General features: G+C 42.1%; 1 protein-coding gene across 4 annotated transcripts in view; it reads left to right on the top strand.

The window, feature by feature from the left end:
- Positions 1-19,257, top strand: part of LOC126278095 (epidermal retinol dehydrogenase 2-like) — a 348,505-nt gene that overhangs the window by 272,616 nt on the left and 56,632 nt on the right. The window contains exon 1 of one of the 4 annotated variants that reach the window (XM_049977974.1): positions 8,413-8,574. The exons of the other annotated variants lie outside the window; for them this stretch is intronic. Coding sequence (XP_049833931.1) covers positions 8,567-8,574 — 8 coding nt within the window. The 5' untranslated portion in view covers positions 8,413-8,566. Of the gene's footprint in view, positions 1-8,412; positions 8,575-19,257 lie in introns of those variants that run through there. 4 annotated transcript variants of the gene reach the window in all.

Raw genomic sequence — 19,257 nt, 5'->3', positions numbered from 1 at the left:
TCTCTGACGTATTGAAACTGAACACCTACAGCCGTACTTAACGATATTATTCATTGTACGGTTACCAGTTTTGGTGGTGAGTCAGCTGGTAGTTGATGGTTGGAGAGACAACATCGTTGTTACAGTTAGTCTGCGAAAACCAGTTCATAGATGTTGGTCACTGACGAATCGCGTATACTGTTGGAGTTAACACCCTCGGCGTCAGTTAAGGCAACAAGATGGTGCACTGAAGCACCAAAACTGGTAGCCATATAATAAATAACATCGTAAGGACCAATGTAGGTGATCCATTTTACTTCATTAAATTTATTGATCTATACGACCCTGTTACACATAAGCATTTATTAAATGAACCAGTCGACCTGGTCACAACGGCACCATAAGAACAGAGATAGGCACAGTCTCATAAAAAAAGGTTTCGATGAACATAGCTTCCAAACTTAATGCCCGTAAACGATTTTTTCTCACATTTGCTAATTAAGAGATGTTTACCCTGCGCAAACATCTGATATGTTATTCCTAGTTTCCCCACCATAATTCCTCTGTAAATCTTTTTCGGGGCTTCTTCGTTTCTTTTAATTCTCGAAAACGCTTCAAAAATCTTTCTTCGTGCAAAGTAAATGTATAATTACCAACTGGGTGCACATTCACTCAGACCTGAAATTTACTACTGTAAGATATTATTTGTAGAAAATGGACTTTCACTGACATTAAAAATTAATGTGCAATTCAGTCATACCGCTGACGAGACCAACTCATCACTTAGAGTAGCAGTAGAAGGCAAAAATTCAGGAATGCCAGAATTCTCATATTGCTGAGCTACACCATCAGAATATAACAGCACAATAGGGAAGCTATAGTACAATGTGTAATTTAGGCCACCGTTCCACCTAACGAACGCAGTCTGTAAAATAACGGCGCTGTGTATAAGTGATGGACCTTATGTCAAGCCAAGCTTCTGACGAAAGCTTACTTAACATCTCGTCAACGTCGAGATCATAACAACTGGACCACTTTCTTAAATGGAAGGGGCTCTAGAATCGAATCGGTCGTGACATTTCAGAGACGAATCCTGAAAATCGATGTCCGGATAGAGAGCTGAACCCAACTCCTCCTCAGTCCAGTATCTCAACCAATGTTTCAGTTCACACTGGAGAAAAAGTCCCAAAATTAGAGATGATCTGGACTCGTATAAAAAACGAATGCGGTATATTAAAAAGCTTTAGGGACGATATCGATTGACAGCACACACACATCAAATCTAACCAGTGAGGATAATCGGATAAAAAAGGCAGAAAAACTTAAGTTATTTCTAGAACGTAACCAAATTGCTATCATGGGTAACAATGTAAGCAACAAAGACTAAAGTAATTAGAGCATCGTCATCCTGAAAAGTGTTCAAGTGCCCCTGATCAAAGCGACTCGTCAAACAAAAAGGTTATCAGCAAAGAGAACGGTTCTAATCACCGTTCAATGCCCAGGATTAAATATCCTATTGCTACTCGCAAGTCGCTAAAAATTGGAATTCCCCACATCCAACCCAACGCCTTTCGCATTGGTCTACAGTTGGGTCTCCAACGACTTCATCGTTGATTAGACGTTTAATCATTGCCGCACCGTATAAACAGAAATCACAACCAAGAGGAAGCTAGCAAACAAAGAAAAGGTACAAGCAGACTAGGAAAGAATGAGGTATGGAAGTCGAAATTATAAACCGCAGAGGAGAAACGAAAAAATTAGAGAGATCGTGTGTTTCTGAAACGAAAGTAAATTTCATTTTTAAATCTTTCATTTTTCATTCATGACTGTGAAACAGACAAGTATAATTTTGTTCTTTTCGGCCAAATCCCAGTAAACACGGAATTGGGCCGGTTGCAGAATCTCTCGATCTTACCAGGCATTCTACATATTCTAAATAGCATTCATTACCAGATTATTAAAAATTAATGTGCTATATAACGTTATAAAAATTAATTACTACAGTGATGAAAGAGAAAAACATAGACACTATTAAAAGCGTTCATGGGAAGTACAACACTAGTGACCAGGTTACAGGAAGGCAGATTTAAACTATGAGGACCAGTAGCAACTGAAATGACGAAAGGGATGAAGAGGGAGAGAAAGGAGAATGTGATAAAGCACAGGGGAAAAGAAAGTTGCATCACGTATTAGAAAATGGAAATACAAAGAAACCTAAATGGAACCATTTCTTTTACTGTTTGGCAGAGGGAAAACACTATGTTAATTTTTTGAAAAACGTTATGGGGGTGACGGAATGAAGCGTTTCAGGTGTTTCTTAGTTCAAAGGCCGACCACAACGACAGAGAATGAGTCTGTCAATTTTTTTGATAACCACGTTATGGGGGTGACGGAATGAAGCGTTTCAGGTGCTTCTTAATTCAAAGGTGAACCACAACGACAGAGAAATAGTCTGTCAATTTTTTTGATAACCACGGCTAGAGTACTAGTTGTATTTCGATTATGGTGCTGACAGGCGCTTAACGACTGATGCGAGGTTGTGGGATGCATGAGACAATGAGAAACCGACGAAGTAAACATAGCACATTCTTGGAAGCTTAAGCAAGCATAGAAATGCGAAGCTAACGTTATAAGCAACTTCCTGTGGTTCTTCATTCTGTAGGAATTGTGCTGGATCACAAGGCACTATCCTCAGTTAGATAGGAGGATTGTGTATTTCGGTGGCCGCAACCAAGCTAACTGGGTACGTAAACCACTGACACGGTCAAATAGACGGATGTCGCAGATGTAACGCACCAAAGCATTCGTGGTTAGTTTTAACAGTCTGGCGTTCTCACTACACCGCCACGTTGGATTACATCGCCACAGATGTGGTTGGGTAGATAGAGTGATTGCGTAAGTTCACGTTTCACATTTTGAGGAAATATCTTTCGAAACTTTGATAACGGTATAGTGGCAAGTGGAAGACTTTAGCATGACAACATTTTTTGTCCAGTGGAGACGTTCATCAAAACATAAAATCAAGTTCTCCGCTGTTTTCTTGGTATAGTATAGGGCTACCTTCGAGAAGAATAGGAGGCTATTGTCCACGGAATTCAGAACTTCCTCGCATTTAGTGCGCTGTGTGTGTGTGTGTGTGTGTGTGTGTGTGTGTGTGTGTGTTACATTAGGGCGGTAGCAGTGATAGCCATTAAGTATGTCAGACCTGAAGTAAGTTAACGTATTTAAAAAAAAAACCACCTGGAGTATGAACAGTGTTGTTTGAATATCAACGTGTAGTTGTTAGGAAATACCTTTTATAGTGCCAACCATCCTTTCCTTGCTACTTAATTGTGCAATACATTTTATGAAGTTACGTTGCACTTATGCCACTCGAAATTCTTGGAAGCTTAAGCAAGCATAAAAATGTGAAGCTAACGTGACAAACAACTTCCTGTGGTTCTTCATTCTGTAGGAATTGTACTGGATCACAAGGCACTATCCTCAGTTAGATAGGCGGATGGTTTGGTTCGCCAGCTGAAGCGACCGCGGGTACACAGCAGATCGTATTGTGTCTCGATCCCCAGCAGTCACCGTACGGTGTGCGTGCGGTATCCGGTAGACGCGTTACCAGCGAATTGTATCAACAGCTGTATTTAATTCACGTGGGTTAAACGGAAACTTACGCCTTAGCGCTTTCGACTGGAGCCAAATTCTTCTTATAGGATCCTCTTGTTCCTTATGCTATATGAAAGTCAGCCTGAAACACTGAGCATACCGAAAGCTTTCTAGACCATTTGTGCTCCCCTATTTCTTTCTTTTCCCCTTGAACTGTCCGAAATACAAAAACATTAAGTCAGCCAATGACTGTTTAGATGTATTCATTACGCGTTATTTTTGCTTTACCACTCAGTATTATTATGAGAAAGGAGTGAAATGAAAGTATTTCTATGCCCTTTTCTCAAATAACTTCCTCGTAACACAACGATTTTTAAAAACACGTTTTCCTACTAGGTACAGTGTCAAAAGTACAGTGTCAGGCAAAGGGCAAGGAGAAGATAAAGTTTTGATTCCTGGACATGACACTTCTTGCACCGATAACCAAGATAGCATCCGCTATCTCTTCGATAGACCACTGAAAAACTCCAATAACACGTTAAGCAGTTAGAATTGTTTCGCGGTCGTTCACATGAATTTCTTTTATCGACAGCACCGTTCAAAGTCTCACTCAAGTTTTCAGATAAAGTCTAATATTTTATAGGAGCAAATCGACGTTTAACTGTTAGCACCACAGATTCTCATTGCTTCCTACTTTCATTTTCTTTTTGTTTCAACATACTTTTGTGAAATTAAATTTAAATATTTCGTTGAAACTTGCTTCCTATGCTAATATATACGTCTACCTGTGATTAATCGGTACCTGATTCTTTTATTAGTCTTCTGACTGCTTTGATGCGGTCCGCCAACCACATCATCTCACTTATCAGAGTAACAATTATACCTCACGTCCTCAAGTATTTGTTAGGCGTATTGCAGATTCGTCTTCTGCTACATTTCACCCTCTACGACTGTCTCTAGTACGATGAAAGCTACTCCCTGATGACGTAACACATGTCCTATTATCCTGTCCTTCTTTTTTTCAGTGTTTTCTACACGTTCTGCGGAGAAACACCTCATTCTTACCAATCCACCTAATTTTCAACATCTTTCTACAGCATCATATCTCAACCACTTCCATACTCTTCTTTCCCAGTTTTCCCACAGTCCACGCCTCACTACTACACAGTGCTGAGCTCAAATCTCTTGAGCCTAAGAATTAAAATAATGATATTTGTCATTATTGCAGACTTAAGGTAGGCAGCAATAATATAAAGTTGCAGACATGGAAATCGTACAGGCAGCCTGTGGTCAGGTACTTCCCTCTTGGCTATTATTTGCCTTTCCTTCTACTTCTACATGATTACTCTGTAATACACACTTGACTGTTTGGTTGAGGTCTATGTCTCGACCATTCCACTCTCAAGTAGCAAGTGGGAAGACGTTAACACCTGAGTGTTTCCGTGAGAGTTTCATTTCTCTTATTTTATTTCTCTCTGTGATGTAAAAGTCAACAAAATATTTTCGCAATTGGAAGACAAAGGCGGTGACTGAAATTCTGTGGAAAGATCTCACCGCAATGAAAAAGGCTTTTGTTTTAATGGCTGCCACCCCAACTCTTTCCCCTACTTCGCGATAGCAAAAAACCAGCTGTTCACGTTTGAACTTCGTCGACTCCCTCCATCAATACTGTCAGGTAAGGACCCCCACATCACAACAGTACTCCCGGCAGAGGACGGACAAACGTAGTGCAGGCAGTCTCTTTAGTAGAGGTATTGTGTCTTCTAAGTGTTCTACAATTAAAATGCAGTCTTTGGACCACCTTCCCTCTCAACATTTTCTGTTACAGGGTTCTACTTTAAGCTGTTCGTAATTGTAATCCTTATGTATTTAGTTGAATCGACAACCTTTAAAACGACGATTGAAAAGTCGGAAAAGCTACATACAAAATTAATTTTGATTACATTACAGTTCCGAATCGCTTTAGGTTAAAAAATAAAGGCATGTAGAACATGGATGTTAGAACTACAACATGGATGTTAGAGTTTGAGAAGAACCATGTAAGTTACACCTCTGATTTTTTAATTTTCTGAGTCACTACTAACCAACAACGATTCTGTGGCACAGTCCAGCTTCAAATAGTATAGCCCACAGAAGTAAGTCTCTCAGATAAGCAAGGGTCACCCAACGAATCGGGTTATCAGCAAGCTATCGCAGTTCTTACGTAAGCAGCAGAAAAACGGACCAACCATGCCGACTCACAAAAGTTTTACAACACTGTGTATAGTCGTTTAGCTCGTAACATGAGTCTTCTATATTAGTATTTCCTTCGTAACAGGTATTAGTGTCACAGTTCTACTTGTATGTTAAGTTTTTACTATATGTGATACGCCTTCCAATCTCCATTTTTTTATCACAAAATACAGGGGCTTCAGCTCTTCCTTTTTTTCTCAGTTGTACATTCACGCCTGTTAGCAAATTTTAATCCTTTTGCCCTCGATCACTATGGCAAAGACAAAATTTTGATCAAAACTGTAGTAAGGAGTGCTATACTTGTTGCACAATAAGTACGCGTGGTGTCTGATGTTACACAGACAAGTTATTCGGTATTCTTACAGTCATCAAATGACGAGAAGCTGTGTTATCTGTTCCCTTACAAGAAGTATATCAGCAGGATACAGTTCGTGATATTCAGAGTGCTAATACCATTGTTGTTCATTGTTGTTTACGTGGGGCTAAATATTTGATGATTTTAGTATGCAGTTGTTACGTAAGGAATTGTCGCTCAAAGACATCTAAATTCAAAAGGATATGTCATGTACGAAGTTGTTGCGCAGTGTTCAGGCACTGTGAATCCTGGATGAGACGGCTACCAAAGAAACACCTATTTTTCAAGCGCTCTTCGTGTCTGTTGATATGTAACAGGACTCTGTGACTGTTTCATTCGAAATTATCCATACCACCTCTATGTGCTTTCTCGCAAAGAACACAACTGGAATTATGATGACCTGTATAGAGCATTAAGCTGCACTCTGGTTCAGTGCTAAACGCGCCAAAGCACAAAACTGAACGGACTGGCTGTGTGTGTAGCCGTCATTTTCAACTAAAGAACTGGGATTAGTTGCCCAACGCTTCCCTGGCTTCAGTTACCCGTAATAAGATTTTACTGAATCATTCTATAAGAATAGTTACGGTCGATGACGTCGATGCAACAACAGTAGTAAAGTAGTTATTATTAGATTTATTCGTTACCGTATTATTCTGAGGAAGTTGCATTCAGCTGTGGTCCTACATCCCAATTATAAAGTGTCGGGCTCGTTCATGCTCATAAAATACCTCTTTACGTCGTCCAGTCAAACATCACTTCCAGGAAGGCTACGTGTCTGGCAATAAGGCTTTCTGATGCCTCTTTAAGACACTAAAAGATTTTCTTATTTAATTTTGTTCGTGTATGCTCGTTCCGTTTGTGCGAGGCGTCGGTGGCAATCTGTTCATTCCAGTGACTGTTCTCTCTAGGCGAAGGAAACCCATTCGATTGTGCAACATAATCAGTACACTATTATAGGGAGCCTCTACACGCGAACAATAGCCCCTAGCGATGCCTGTCGCAATACAAAAAAAAGTCAGGTGATATATAACGAAAAATTGAAATATGCCCCAGTCGTACATACAGATCCTTATTCTTGTTTACAAGTTTACAGAGACCTACATTAGAACTGTTTCGACGAGAGAAGTAAATCCGGCGGACAAATTAAAATTCTAGTTTTGATTTTCCTCGATCAATTGCTTCCTGTGATAACTACCACAGAAAATAGTATGGTTGAATTCTTCGGTGAAATTTCATTAGCTGGTCGTAAACTAAGATTTGAGATGAGCAAATTCTATGCTCAGAGAGAAAATATTAACAAGGCATGAAACACACCTCTTACTAATATTGTGTGCAGTTTCATAACACCAGTTACATGACACTCTAATCAAAATGACACTGCTTATACAATTCTACTCAATATTCGGAACTTCGTGCTAAAAGGAAGTTTCCTCCATGTATCAAATCCAGCAATATCTTTTAGTATGTCTTGGTATCTCAATGCACAAAAGGAATGTCTAATCCTGGATACGAAAGAAAATAAACTGTTGTAATCACTTCAGCACGGAAAAAGTAACTGCGGTATTATTTGATACGTTAACTCATTCTGCCAGATATAGTCTGTTTGTTACCTACTGGTCATAACGGATAACTTCGTCCACCTAAATGAAAAGGTTTTCCTTATTCGTGCAGACTGGCATCTTTCCTCACAGATTGAAGGAGTGAGAGAAGGTGAACCCTGATGCTAACACGTAGCCTGCTTTTCTCAAACTGCATAAGGGACGCCACTGAGCTAAATGTGTTGTCCTGATTTGCGGGCCACCATCAACAGTATGACATACCTGACACCATTAAACACTACCGAAATGTTTGGGATTTAACCCAGACAAAGATCTGGTGATCATGGACTTAACGCCGATACCTTCATTTTCGTTGCCTTGTCATATAATGAACAAGAAAATGTCGTTCATAACGTCGACTTGAACAGGTTACGACCAGATCGAGCGCTGAAAATCGAAGCGGTATTAGTTACCTTGGCTACAGGAGAGGGTTGTGCACAGCTCATAAAATTGTCACGTGAAATGAACTTTGTTGCATGTTGTGTCGTCTGAAAGCACCGAAGAATACAAGAATACCGACAGAGGAAAAACGAATATTTTGGTGTTGGGTCACAGGTTGCGTTAGGTAGAATTGATCAAAGTGTGTGATTACGAGACTACAGTACACACGGGTATCACAGCAATAAATAGCGGTGCGACTCTTGATGGAACGCTATCAGAAACCTGACAAATACAGATAACGTCCGAATCGTAAACAGTCTGACTTTGAGAAGCAAGTGTGCGGATAGCTGAACAGTCGGTCTCAGCCGTTCTATCCGTTGAAGTGCTCTCGTCTGCCAGGCTACAGTTGCGCGGACCGAAAACCATGCAACGGTATGTAATTGTGCCCGATTACTGCATGATATTTCAGTTGCAAATTTATCGTCCATCGTCATAAATACATTTTTCAAAAGGAGGACAATTATTTTTATGAAAATTGGTGTATGCTCCTAGGACTTGAACTATTTATCTTACTCGCGTCCACCCTTTCTGAAATTTGTACTAAAGCTGCCGACAGTGCTTTTAGTTATTCTGTTCCGTAAGGAGCTGTAGCGTTTATCACTGTGGGAGTGACTTCCAGAATCATGTAGGAGAAGATGATTTTCTTAACATCGTTTGTCTTAGTTTTCCCAAATTGTATTCTGAAAAATATAGCATCAGAAGTTTACACCATGTATGGCAGAGCTGTGGTTTCGACATTGGACCATTATTCATAATGTTGCTGTTGTGTTCTTCAGTCCTGAGACTGGTTTGATGCAGCTCTCCATGCTACTCAATCCCTTGCAAGCTTCTTTATCTCCTAGTACCTACTGCAACCTACATCCTTCTGAATATGCTTAGTGTGTTCATCTCTTAGTCTCCCTCTACGATTTTTACCCTCCACGCTGCCCTACAATACTAAATTGGTGATCCCTTGATGCCTCAGAACATGTTCTACCAACCGATCCCTTTTTCTAGTCAAGTTGTGCCACAAACTTCTCTTCTCCCCAATCCTATTCAATACCTCCTCATTAGTTATGTGATCTACCCATCTAATCTTCAGCATTATTCTGTAGCACCACATTTCGAAAGCTTTTATTCTCCTCTTGTCTTAACTATTTATCGTCCATCTTTCACCTCCATACAAATACTTTCAGAAACGACTCCCTGACACTTAAATCTGTACTCGATGTTTCTCTTCTTCAGAAACGCTTTCCTTGCCGTTGCCAGTCCACATTTTATATCCTCTCTACTTCGACCATCATCAGTTATTTTGCTCCCCAAATAGCAAAACTCATATACTGCTTTAAGTGTCTCATTACCTAATCTAATTCCCTCAGCATCATCCGACATAATTTGACTACATTCCATTATCCTCGTTTTGCTTTTGTTGATGTTCATCGTACATCCTCCTTTGAAGACACTGTCCATTCCGTTCAGCTGCTCTTCCACGTCCTTTGCTGTATCTGACAGAATTACAATGTCATCGGCGAACCTCAAAGTTTTTATTTCTTCTCCATTCATACACCAAATGTTTCTTTTGTTTCCTTTACTGCTTGCTCAATATACAGATTGAATAATATCGGGGATAGGCTACAACCCTGTCTGACTCCCTTCCCAATCACTGCTTCCCTTTCATGCCCCTCGACTCTTATAACTGCCATCTGGTTTCTGTACAAATTGTAAATAGCCTTTCGTTCCCTGTATTTTACCCCTGCCACTTTTAGAATTTGAAAGAGAGTATTCCAGTCAACGTTGTCATAAGCTTTTTCTAATTTTGTTTACGGTACACGTTTGTTGCCTTGGTTTCGTCAGTCGGTTACCTACTTTATATCCCTGTCCGGCTCACTCATAAGTTTCTCCCGTCTTACTTGTGGACGGAAGGGAGTATTTACCTCTATATTTACACTGTACAGTTACATTACTGTGACTACTTCTCAAAAGCCTGAATAACCACCTTGCGCAGGTGTGAGATGTGTAGGAAGAGAGAAAGTAACTGGAAGATACCGAAGGAATGTGGTGCCATCACGACTCCAGTGACGTGGCTGAGGACCCATGTCGCGAAGAAACCGATCGTGGTGGTCCCTCTGTACTCGATTGTGATTCAGTCCTGCGAGTTTGGCTCCCAGGTGAGTATGGTAAACTCACCCCGGTGCTCTTCGAAACTTGCACGTACAGTGGGAGCTGTGTGACACGTTGCATTGTTCTGCTGGTAGATGTCATTATGCCGGAGAAAAGCATACTGCCAGTAGAGGTGGACATGGTCCCCAAGGATAGATACATATTTCTGTTGATCGATTGTGCCTTCCAGAATGACGATATTAGCCATGGAATTCCACGAAAACATTCCCCAGACGATAGCGCTCCTTCCTGTGGCCTGGACCTTCTCGAGCGTTGTTGCAGGGTACTTGTTTTCAGACGTCTCACGCCGTACACGCAAACAGCCATCTGTCCGATGGAGCATAAAACGTGATTCATCTGAGAAGACCACCCGTTGCCACTCCATGGAATAGCAGACAGTATGGGTCTGCTGCGAAGGCCCATACGCAGCGACGTTAGCTGAAAGGTCGTTGAGAAGACATTGCTGGTATCCATATGATTCATCTGGGCGTTCAATTGCTGAGCAGCTGAACATACTGTATATTCGCCTGTATACATCTCCAGATCCGTCGTTCACCCCTGTCATCTTTGGGCCCGTGGTGCACGAGTTACCTCGGCGCCGGTTTTATATAGTACCATTTTACGATGTCCGTTACGCTTTAATCACGCTGCTCATGAACTGTTTACAAACTTAACTGTTTCTGAAATACTTCCAGCAGTGCGCCGAAAGCCAATAATCGTGCCCTTTTGGACGTCAGATAATTCGCTTTTATCGCTCGGTTTCCGTATCACCACAAAGGTTGCACTATTTTTCTAGGTTTGATGCAGATCATTTAAACACATTACACCACAATGATCCACGTCATTGTACTCGAGAACGGCAATTGTGTTGAAGTGTGATCATATCATTCCACCATCGTGCGACATTTGCATGCAATGGAGAAGGTTCAAAAATCGGATGCATGGGTGCTGCAAGCACTAAAAAAAAAAAAAAAAAAAAAAAAAAAAGCGACCTCTGCTTGCTCGTCATTAGTTGGCTCGTGATCAGCACCTGCCACCCACCTGTATGGTTACTGGTGTCGATAAATGGTGTCTTTCTGCTAAAATGAAGAAAATAAAGGAACGCTTGAACCAAAAAAAAAAAAAGCATCTCCCCGTACAAAGATGTGTGCTTCCCCAAACATAATATTATCTGGTGGAACAGTGACAGCGTGGTGTACTGCTAATTACTTCCCGGAGGTGATAACATCACTGTTGTCATTTATTGTCAACAATTATTGAGACGTCTTGCGGAGGTAATCCAAGGCTGTGTGAAGTGAGGCTAATGCGCGAGAACGCTGGCCTGCATTCTGCTATACTGACAAATATACGGGTGTTGGGTTTTAAAGTTATTCCGCACGCACATTATTCACCTGATCTTGTTCCACAGAATTTCACCTTTCCTGCTCTCTATCGAGCAACCTTCAAGGAACTTCCTTTCCGGACGAAAATGCGCTCACAAGATGGCTCAACGAGTTCTTCGCCTCAAAACCACTTGATTTCTATAGTCGCGGAATCGAAAAGTTACCCCAGCTATGGCACACTTTTGTAAATAGTGAAGGAAAATATATTATTGACGATTATACTCTTTGTTATGTGCATCTGTGGTGTATATTAAACTTTTTCGAAAACGCTACGAACTTATGCAGCAATCTACTACATTATTTGCATCATTTCGTAATACGTTTCGATCTTCTAATAACTTTAGTAGGCAGTAAATGATAGCTTCATATGCAGTCTAATAAAGCTCTTGAGATTGTCTCCTAAATTATTTAAGTAGATAAACTCTAGCAGAGAGCTTAAAATACTTATTTTGGAAACCTCAGATATATTTCGGTTGCACTGGATGACTTCCTCTTAGTTACTAAGAACCTTCTTCATAGGCAGTCATGAATCCAGTCGCCCAACTGCGACGATACTCGGAAGGCGCGCAGTGTATTTAGAAATCGCTTGTGGCGAACGGTATCAAAAGTCTTGTGGAAATGGAGGAAATATGGAATGAACTAGAGATACACTGTCTGTAGCACTCACTATTTCAGGTGAATAAAGAATCAGTTGTGTTTCAGAAGAACGATATTTTCTGAATCTGTGCTGGTTATGTGTCAATACACTTCTACGAGATATTTCATATTATTGGACGACAGTACACGTTCCAAAACCCTACTACAAATACAAGTCAATGAAATGGGTCTATATTTCACTGTATTTCTTCTATTTTCTTTCTTGTATTTTGGTGTAACCTCAGCAACTGTCCAGTGCTTAGGTACGGATCCACCGCTTGTATAGTTTTGATGACAGTTTGGGACTCCCAGTCCATATGCAGGGTATTCCAGCTAACGCTGGCACATGCAACAAGTGGTTACTTTCTACTTTCGATGTGGCATGAAACGGTTACAAGCTGAGATCGATGGATTCAACAAGCGCTATCTGTTCACGCTACCGAAAAAAATTACTTGAATGATATTCTAATAAAACGCGCACAAGTACTTTTAAAATGACACTATGGTACTTTTTGCACCAGTGAAAGGGAAAGAATGAGAATGTAACTTGCTAGGAGCAGTGGGGTGGTTGGCTCGGGTAAACAAATAAAATGAGATCCACAGCTAAAAGAATTTAATCTTGCCGAATCTTGAATATGGGGTGTCTAGGAAACTTCCTTTCTCGGATCCTTAGACGACAATTCGAAAAAATCGTATTAATGAGTTTTATTACAAAAAAGTGAAAGACGGTCCTTAACTTTGAGAAATAGATAGATGTGTCGCAAGCAAAGAGCGACAGACAAAATAATTAGTGTTCTTCAGTATAAACAATCATAATATAAGCTATGTAATAAAGTTGACGCTTGTATTCAGGTCGTTAGTCTTGACGCTTTTCTTCGACTGTGCCGCAACCAGTTGGGCGCGGCTCTTATGTCCTCTCCGCATAGAGCCCGCATGGTTCCCGACTACCATGCCGGCTCTTGACTTTAGACCGTAACAAATAGATACTAATCTCATGAGTATCAAAGCTAATACAGACTATGGTGTGCCTATATTCGAGCTTTCATAGTATCGTTAATAGGAAGAGAAATAAAATTTTGTTCTTGGTTCACAAAATTCATAAAAAATATAAAGTCTTATAAATAATTTGAATAATTTAGCATAAAATGTTCTTCTTTAGTTACTTCAGCCAAATAAGCATAATATAGCATAGAAATCTAAGACTATAGGCTTAATAAGATTACGACGAAAAGCACTCCGGCCAAGATTCTAATACGAACGGCCACTAAATGTTCAAATGGCTCTGAGCACTATGGGACTCAACTACTGTGGTCATCAGTCCCCTAGAACATAGAACTACTTAAACCTAACTAACCTAAGGACATCACACACATCCATGCCCGAGGCAGGATTCGAACCTGTGACCGTAGCAGTCGCACGGTTCCGGACTGCGCGCCTAGAACCGCGAGACCACCGCGGCCGGCGGCCACTAAATGATCCTACATATATCAAAGTATTGAAAACTGTAATAATAAAACATTAGTTAATAATTAGTTAGCTTTAGTTTGCCTTGAGGACGATGTACCAGACTATGGCTCCGGCCTGCGCCACTGCTTATGAATGTGGGAATATACTACAGTACTTTAGGGAGAACCAGTATGCAAGTTGCAAACAGAGCAACAGCTGTGCGGCGAAGTACAAAAGTGAGAATCTATTATATTGTCTACACTTCACTTCGTCACCAACAAGGCCGCTGCGTTCGACATTGCGATCGATGAGCAGACGAAAGGGTTGCTTAAAACGTCTGCCGCGTAACCACCGGAGAAACTGCTCCCGCCCGACCGGTAATACACAAGTTCAGTAGTTTCAAGCGGTCGTTTATTGGTTCAAAAGGCTCTGAGCACTATGGGACTTAACTTCTGAGGTCATCAGTCCCCTAGAACTTAGAACTACTTAAACCTAACTAACCTAAGGACATCACACACATCTATGCCCGAGGCAGGATTCCAACCTGCGACCGTAGCAGACGCGCGGTGCCAGACTGTAGCGCCTAGAACCGCTCGACCTGTCCGGCCGGCCGTCGTTTATTGCCCAGTTGCTCAGCCGCCAACCTCGACCTAGCCCCACTCTCCTCACTGCTAGTGGATGCTCACTGCTCTGGCACCGAATACACACTCGTCTCGTGCTGTACTAACGTGAGCTGTCTCAGCGACACCAGGCATCACCGCAAGACGACGATGGCAGCACAGTAGTTTTGCGCGAATCGGGAATTTGAAATGTGCCGGAAGATCGAGCAGGCCAGATTAGCAGGTAGGTAGGAGATTAATTTTACAGGTCGTAGTGAAATGGCAGCCCTCTCCTTCTCAAGAGCCGAAACCAGAGAAGGTAACGATTCTGTACGTAAGGTACTGGAGCAACCCAACGGTGTTCCACTGGGGCAGGTCGGGACCCTGTGCAGTCTAGTCCATTTCAGGAATGTTGTTGTCCACAAACGATTGCCTCACAAATGCTGCTTTATGACGAAGTGATTTATCATCTGGGATACAATCAATCAATCATCGGCTTCGAACTGTTCCTCTGCTGCACGCACTTAGCGTTTTCTGAAGCGCCAGAAGAGGACCACACTCCAAGCACGAAAAACGCACCTTACCGTAACTTCTCGTTCTCTGTACTTGAGGGACTAGCCGAATCCAAACCTTTCTATAGAACTGGCACAAGCTGTATCTTAAATCATAAATCCAAATGAATCGTTTCCACTCATCCACTGGACTCGCACTTAACAGAAGTTAGTGTCGCCTTGCATTGACTGCAGAAGTGTACAGCTTTCGAGGAGCTGCTCGACCACTACATGTCGTTACTTTTAACTCGTTAAGCACTGTCATTGTGCTGGTTGGATTGGTGGTAGAACTTAAAGAAGCTCAAGAGTGATTACTTCAGCCGATTTCACGTAATTTTTTTTTTTCGAAGTCTGCCTGGGCTTTGTTATATGTGGTTGCTCCTTGGCGTTTCCACTTCACAATCGCATCACCAACAAACGGTTTGGGTAGCTTTAAAAAGGTTGAAATGTTACTCAGGTGGCGTTCAATAAGTGGTCCACGACCGAAACTATTTAGCTGTCCTGACCTACCCACTCTAATTTTATTGATTCTCTACAACACAATAGTCTCCGTTTCCTTTTACACTGGTTCGTCTGTCTCTAGTGAAATCTAGTGGCTAGTTCCACATGACGTAGGGATGTCCGGACACTTTCGATCAGTTGGTGTAGGTAACGAGGAATCCCGTTTCCCTACGCTTTGATGCGCTTCATGGCGAGTTATTACTTGAGAATGGCATATTGGCTCAAATCACGGTCGTAAATAAATGAATTTCATAACAGTCGAGGCATGAAAATGGTCTAACTTCATGAAAAAGGAGGATTTTGATGTTGTAGCGACTTTTCTGGTGTTGCGCCGACCGGAAGTTTGCGCCACTGTCAACGCAAACTATCGTTGCCGAGGCAAGCGTTCATCCTGTTCTCTGTGTAGAGTGCAGCGAGCACCGCGAGCGGCGCACCATTCAAAAGGCCGCAAGAACAGCATAAGAATACCCATACTCCACGTATATTTACTAAGTAATTTCCTGTTAGTTCTACAACATGTCATAGCAGCATTTTCAAATATTCTAGCAACCGTTGCATTCTTTAGAATGTCATTCAACTGATTTTGGTAGACTGAGCACTTCGGAGTTTCCGAATCAAACAGCCTCTTCTGAATAGGTTTTCTTGTCACACAAGAATTAACGTTATACATTGATGTGCCAAAACATTATGACCACTTGCTTACTAGCTTATTTGTCCGTCTTTGGAACGAAATACATCGCTGATTCTGGTAATCAAAGATCCGACAGTTTGTAGTTAGGTTAGCATAGGTCGTGTAATTCGCGCAAATAACGGGCCGCTGATTTGCATACGTGGTGATGGTGCCTAATAGCTACTCAAATGGGTTCTGTAGGATTTACATCAAGCGTATTTGGTCGCCGAAGCATCAACGTCAGTTCACTATAATGCACCATGCTGCGAGATGCGGACAGTTATACTGCTGAAAGATGACATCCCCATCGGGGAAGACATCAAGCATGAAGGGATCCAGGTGGTTCGCAGCCGTCAGTGTGTCTTCGATTATTATCGTAGCTCTCGTGCAAGCGCAGGGGAATGTCTCCCATAGCACAATACTGCACCCACCAGCCTGCGTCCGTGGCGCTGCACGTTTAGAGTTGCCGTTCATCTCGATGACGGCGTTTGTGGAGACGACCATGGACGTAGTGTAGCACATGTGTGATTCACCCGAAGAGCCGACACGATTCCATTGGCATCATGTGAACAAGTAGGGATGGTCTGTCGCGGAGCTCCATGATCAACAATGTACTATGAACGGTGTACCCCGAAACGATCTTAAAATTTTTAGCTGACCATATTTCCGTATCTAAACTCTAAACTCTGAATAAAAGTCAATTCACAACTGAGCAGAGAGGCTGCTCTTAAATCTGATGGACCTTCCTAGCACTATGAAAACCTCGTTTAGCATTTATAGAAAAATAAAGGTACGTATAGTGCAAGCTCCCAGCACCCACAAATTCTCCGACAGTCACCTTTCCATTCCACGGTTCATCACCTCACACCTGTTCCACTATCTGAAGCCCTCTGTCAAAATGTATTACAGACTGTGAAACTCGTAGTTTTCAATATTGACTATAGCCCATATCTGATAACATTCTTCTAAAAAAGAAAATGCATAAAGTCATACCGCATGTCGGTATGGTGACAAGCAAAAACGTCAATAGTAATAAAAGCCTTGTGTAGTATCCCATGTGTTGTCGGTTTTCAAATAACCTTGAAAAAATAAGAAGTGGATGTCCCGCATGTGTTTAACAATAACTACTATACCGAAGACAACAATACGAGACGCATATACAGGACTGGAATCTAAACACCGCCCACAGTTCATACGTCACCTGCAACTGGCTTCTATCAACATCCGCCGTGTCTCACGTAACAACAAAATAATACAGTTCAAAGTCACTACGTGAAGTCCTACAAACACCACACTAAAGTTTCAAAGGAAACAAAAATAGTTTATTGCTTTCAATGAAGCCCATGCGAAGTTCCCCTCGTTTATTAAGCACCATCGTTCACTTACCTGTTCGGTTCCACATCATAATTTGAGGTCTTTCGTGGGCTCCTGAACACTCGCTGAACGGGAACACTCGTCTAGCAAGACGAAATGCTTCAACCCAAAATCCACGTCCGCGCAATAGAACGCATAGACTCTCTCAGTGCTCCAGCTAAAAATAACAAAATTATTTTTTTATATCAGGTTATAGGTTTTTCCAGAAATGAGTACACACAGTTTGCTAATCACTAAACATTCAAGTCAGAAGACGATCGTTACCCATCAAGATTAATAACCTACTATAAAGAAAAAAAATAATGACCAGTAACTGGAATAAAAAAACTCACAAATGACTTCTTGGATCATTGCGAAAGATTTGCTGCGACTATTTCGTAGCTCGTGAAGAATTATTTCGGTTTATCACGAAAAATCACCTCCCGGCTTACGAAATACACTACGGGAACACCCCCTCCGCCCCAGTGGCCACTAGACCTCTATACCCCGCTAGGGCCGCCGGCCTATCCGGATTTTACAAGCTCCCAAAACACGCCACGACATTATTTAAAATTTAAATATACCAGTCGGTCAGAACCAGGAGTATAACGTAGATACATTCATTAACCGTTTCCTGTCCCCACTAATACTTTCTGCATCACCTGGAAGGTCCTTGTTGCTGGTAGGCCTTGGTTCCTCTGCAGTTGGTGTCATAAAACACAGGCAACGACGAAGGATCACAAACCTTTAACCGAACTGTGCAGGCGCTTGCAACAATTCATTTAGGACGCATAGGAAGAGACTAGTCCATCACCTCCCCCTGGCGGGCACAATAGCCACCTGAAGAGCACACAGGCGCGGCGAGGAAATGGGATGTTCTTATTGTGAGTGTAGTAACTGAATGCTACAGAATTCAGCCAAAACATCAACATTAACAGAAAGCTGTTACATAATGGTGGCCGATTTGCACACTTGCAGCTGAACACTTATTTGATAGGGTGGCACTATAACAAAGATGTACCAACACAATAAGAATTAACACATTTATTAACAGTAAGTTACAAATGGTACTTACTCGAACATATCCGCATCCTCTACACCTCCCGCCGCCTTGAACCCTCTCACCCCCTGGTTGCTCCTCTCCTCTCCCATCCCCGCCCCCTACCACGTCTTCACTGTTGTATCCCCCCTACCCTCCATCTCTACACCCTACATCTCCTTTCCCAAGGTGGCTTTCATCAACTCCCCCTCCTGGATGATGCCCTCTCTTCCTCCATTTATCCCTCCTATTAACTCTGATCCTCACTCCCCCTCCTGCCTCTGTCCTTTTCCTGGGCTCCCTCTCCCCCCCTTCCTTCCTCTTTTTTCCCCACCACCCCTCTCGCTGCCCCCTTCTCTCCCCCATGAGTCATTTTGCATTTCCCTCCTCTGCCTCTTCTTATTCCCTCTCGCGTCTGCCCTGCCCCTCTCCCCCCTTATGAGTCCTCTCCCTCCTTGGTTCTCCCCCTTTCTTTCTCTCCTCTCCCCCCTCCTTGTTTTTTTCCCCCTCCTCCAGGTTCCGCCCCCTCCCCTTCTGCCTTTGGCTCGGGAGTGTCGTATTTGTGCCACCGTTTTTCGTGCAGTGTTTTACAGTGTGTGTTTTCCAGTGAGTGTTCCGTGGTGTGTCTTTAGGGACGTGTAGCGAACAGCCGTCATACTGTCGCTGGGTGTGATTTTTTTATCTCTTGCGAGCAGAAACCAGACTGTCGCCATGTTTTTTTAATTGTGTGTCTACTATG

Source organism: Schistocerca gregaria, chromosome 1, assembly GCF_023897955.1.
Source record: "Schistocerca gregaria isolate iqSchGreg1 chromosome 1, iqSchGreg1.2, whole genome shotgun sequence".
Lineage (NCBI taxonomy): Eukaryota > Metazoa > Arthropoda > Insecta > Orthoptera > Acrididae > Schistocerca > Schistocerca gregaria.
This window is presented reverse-complemented; position numbering and strand designations above follow the sequence as displayed.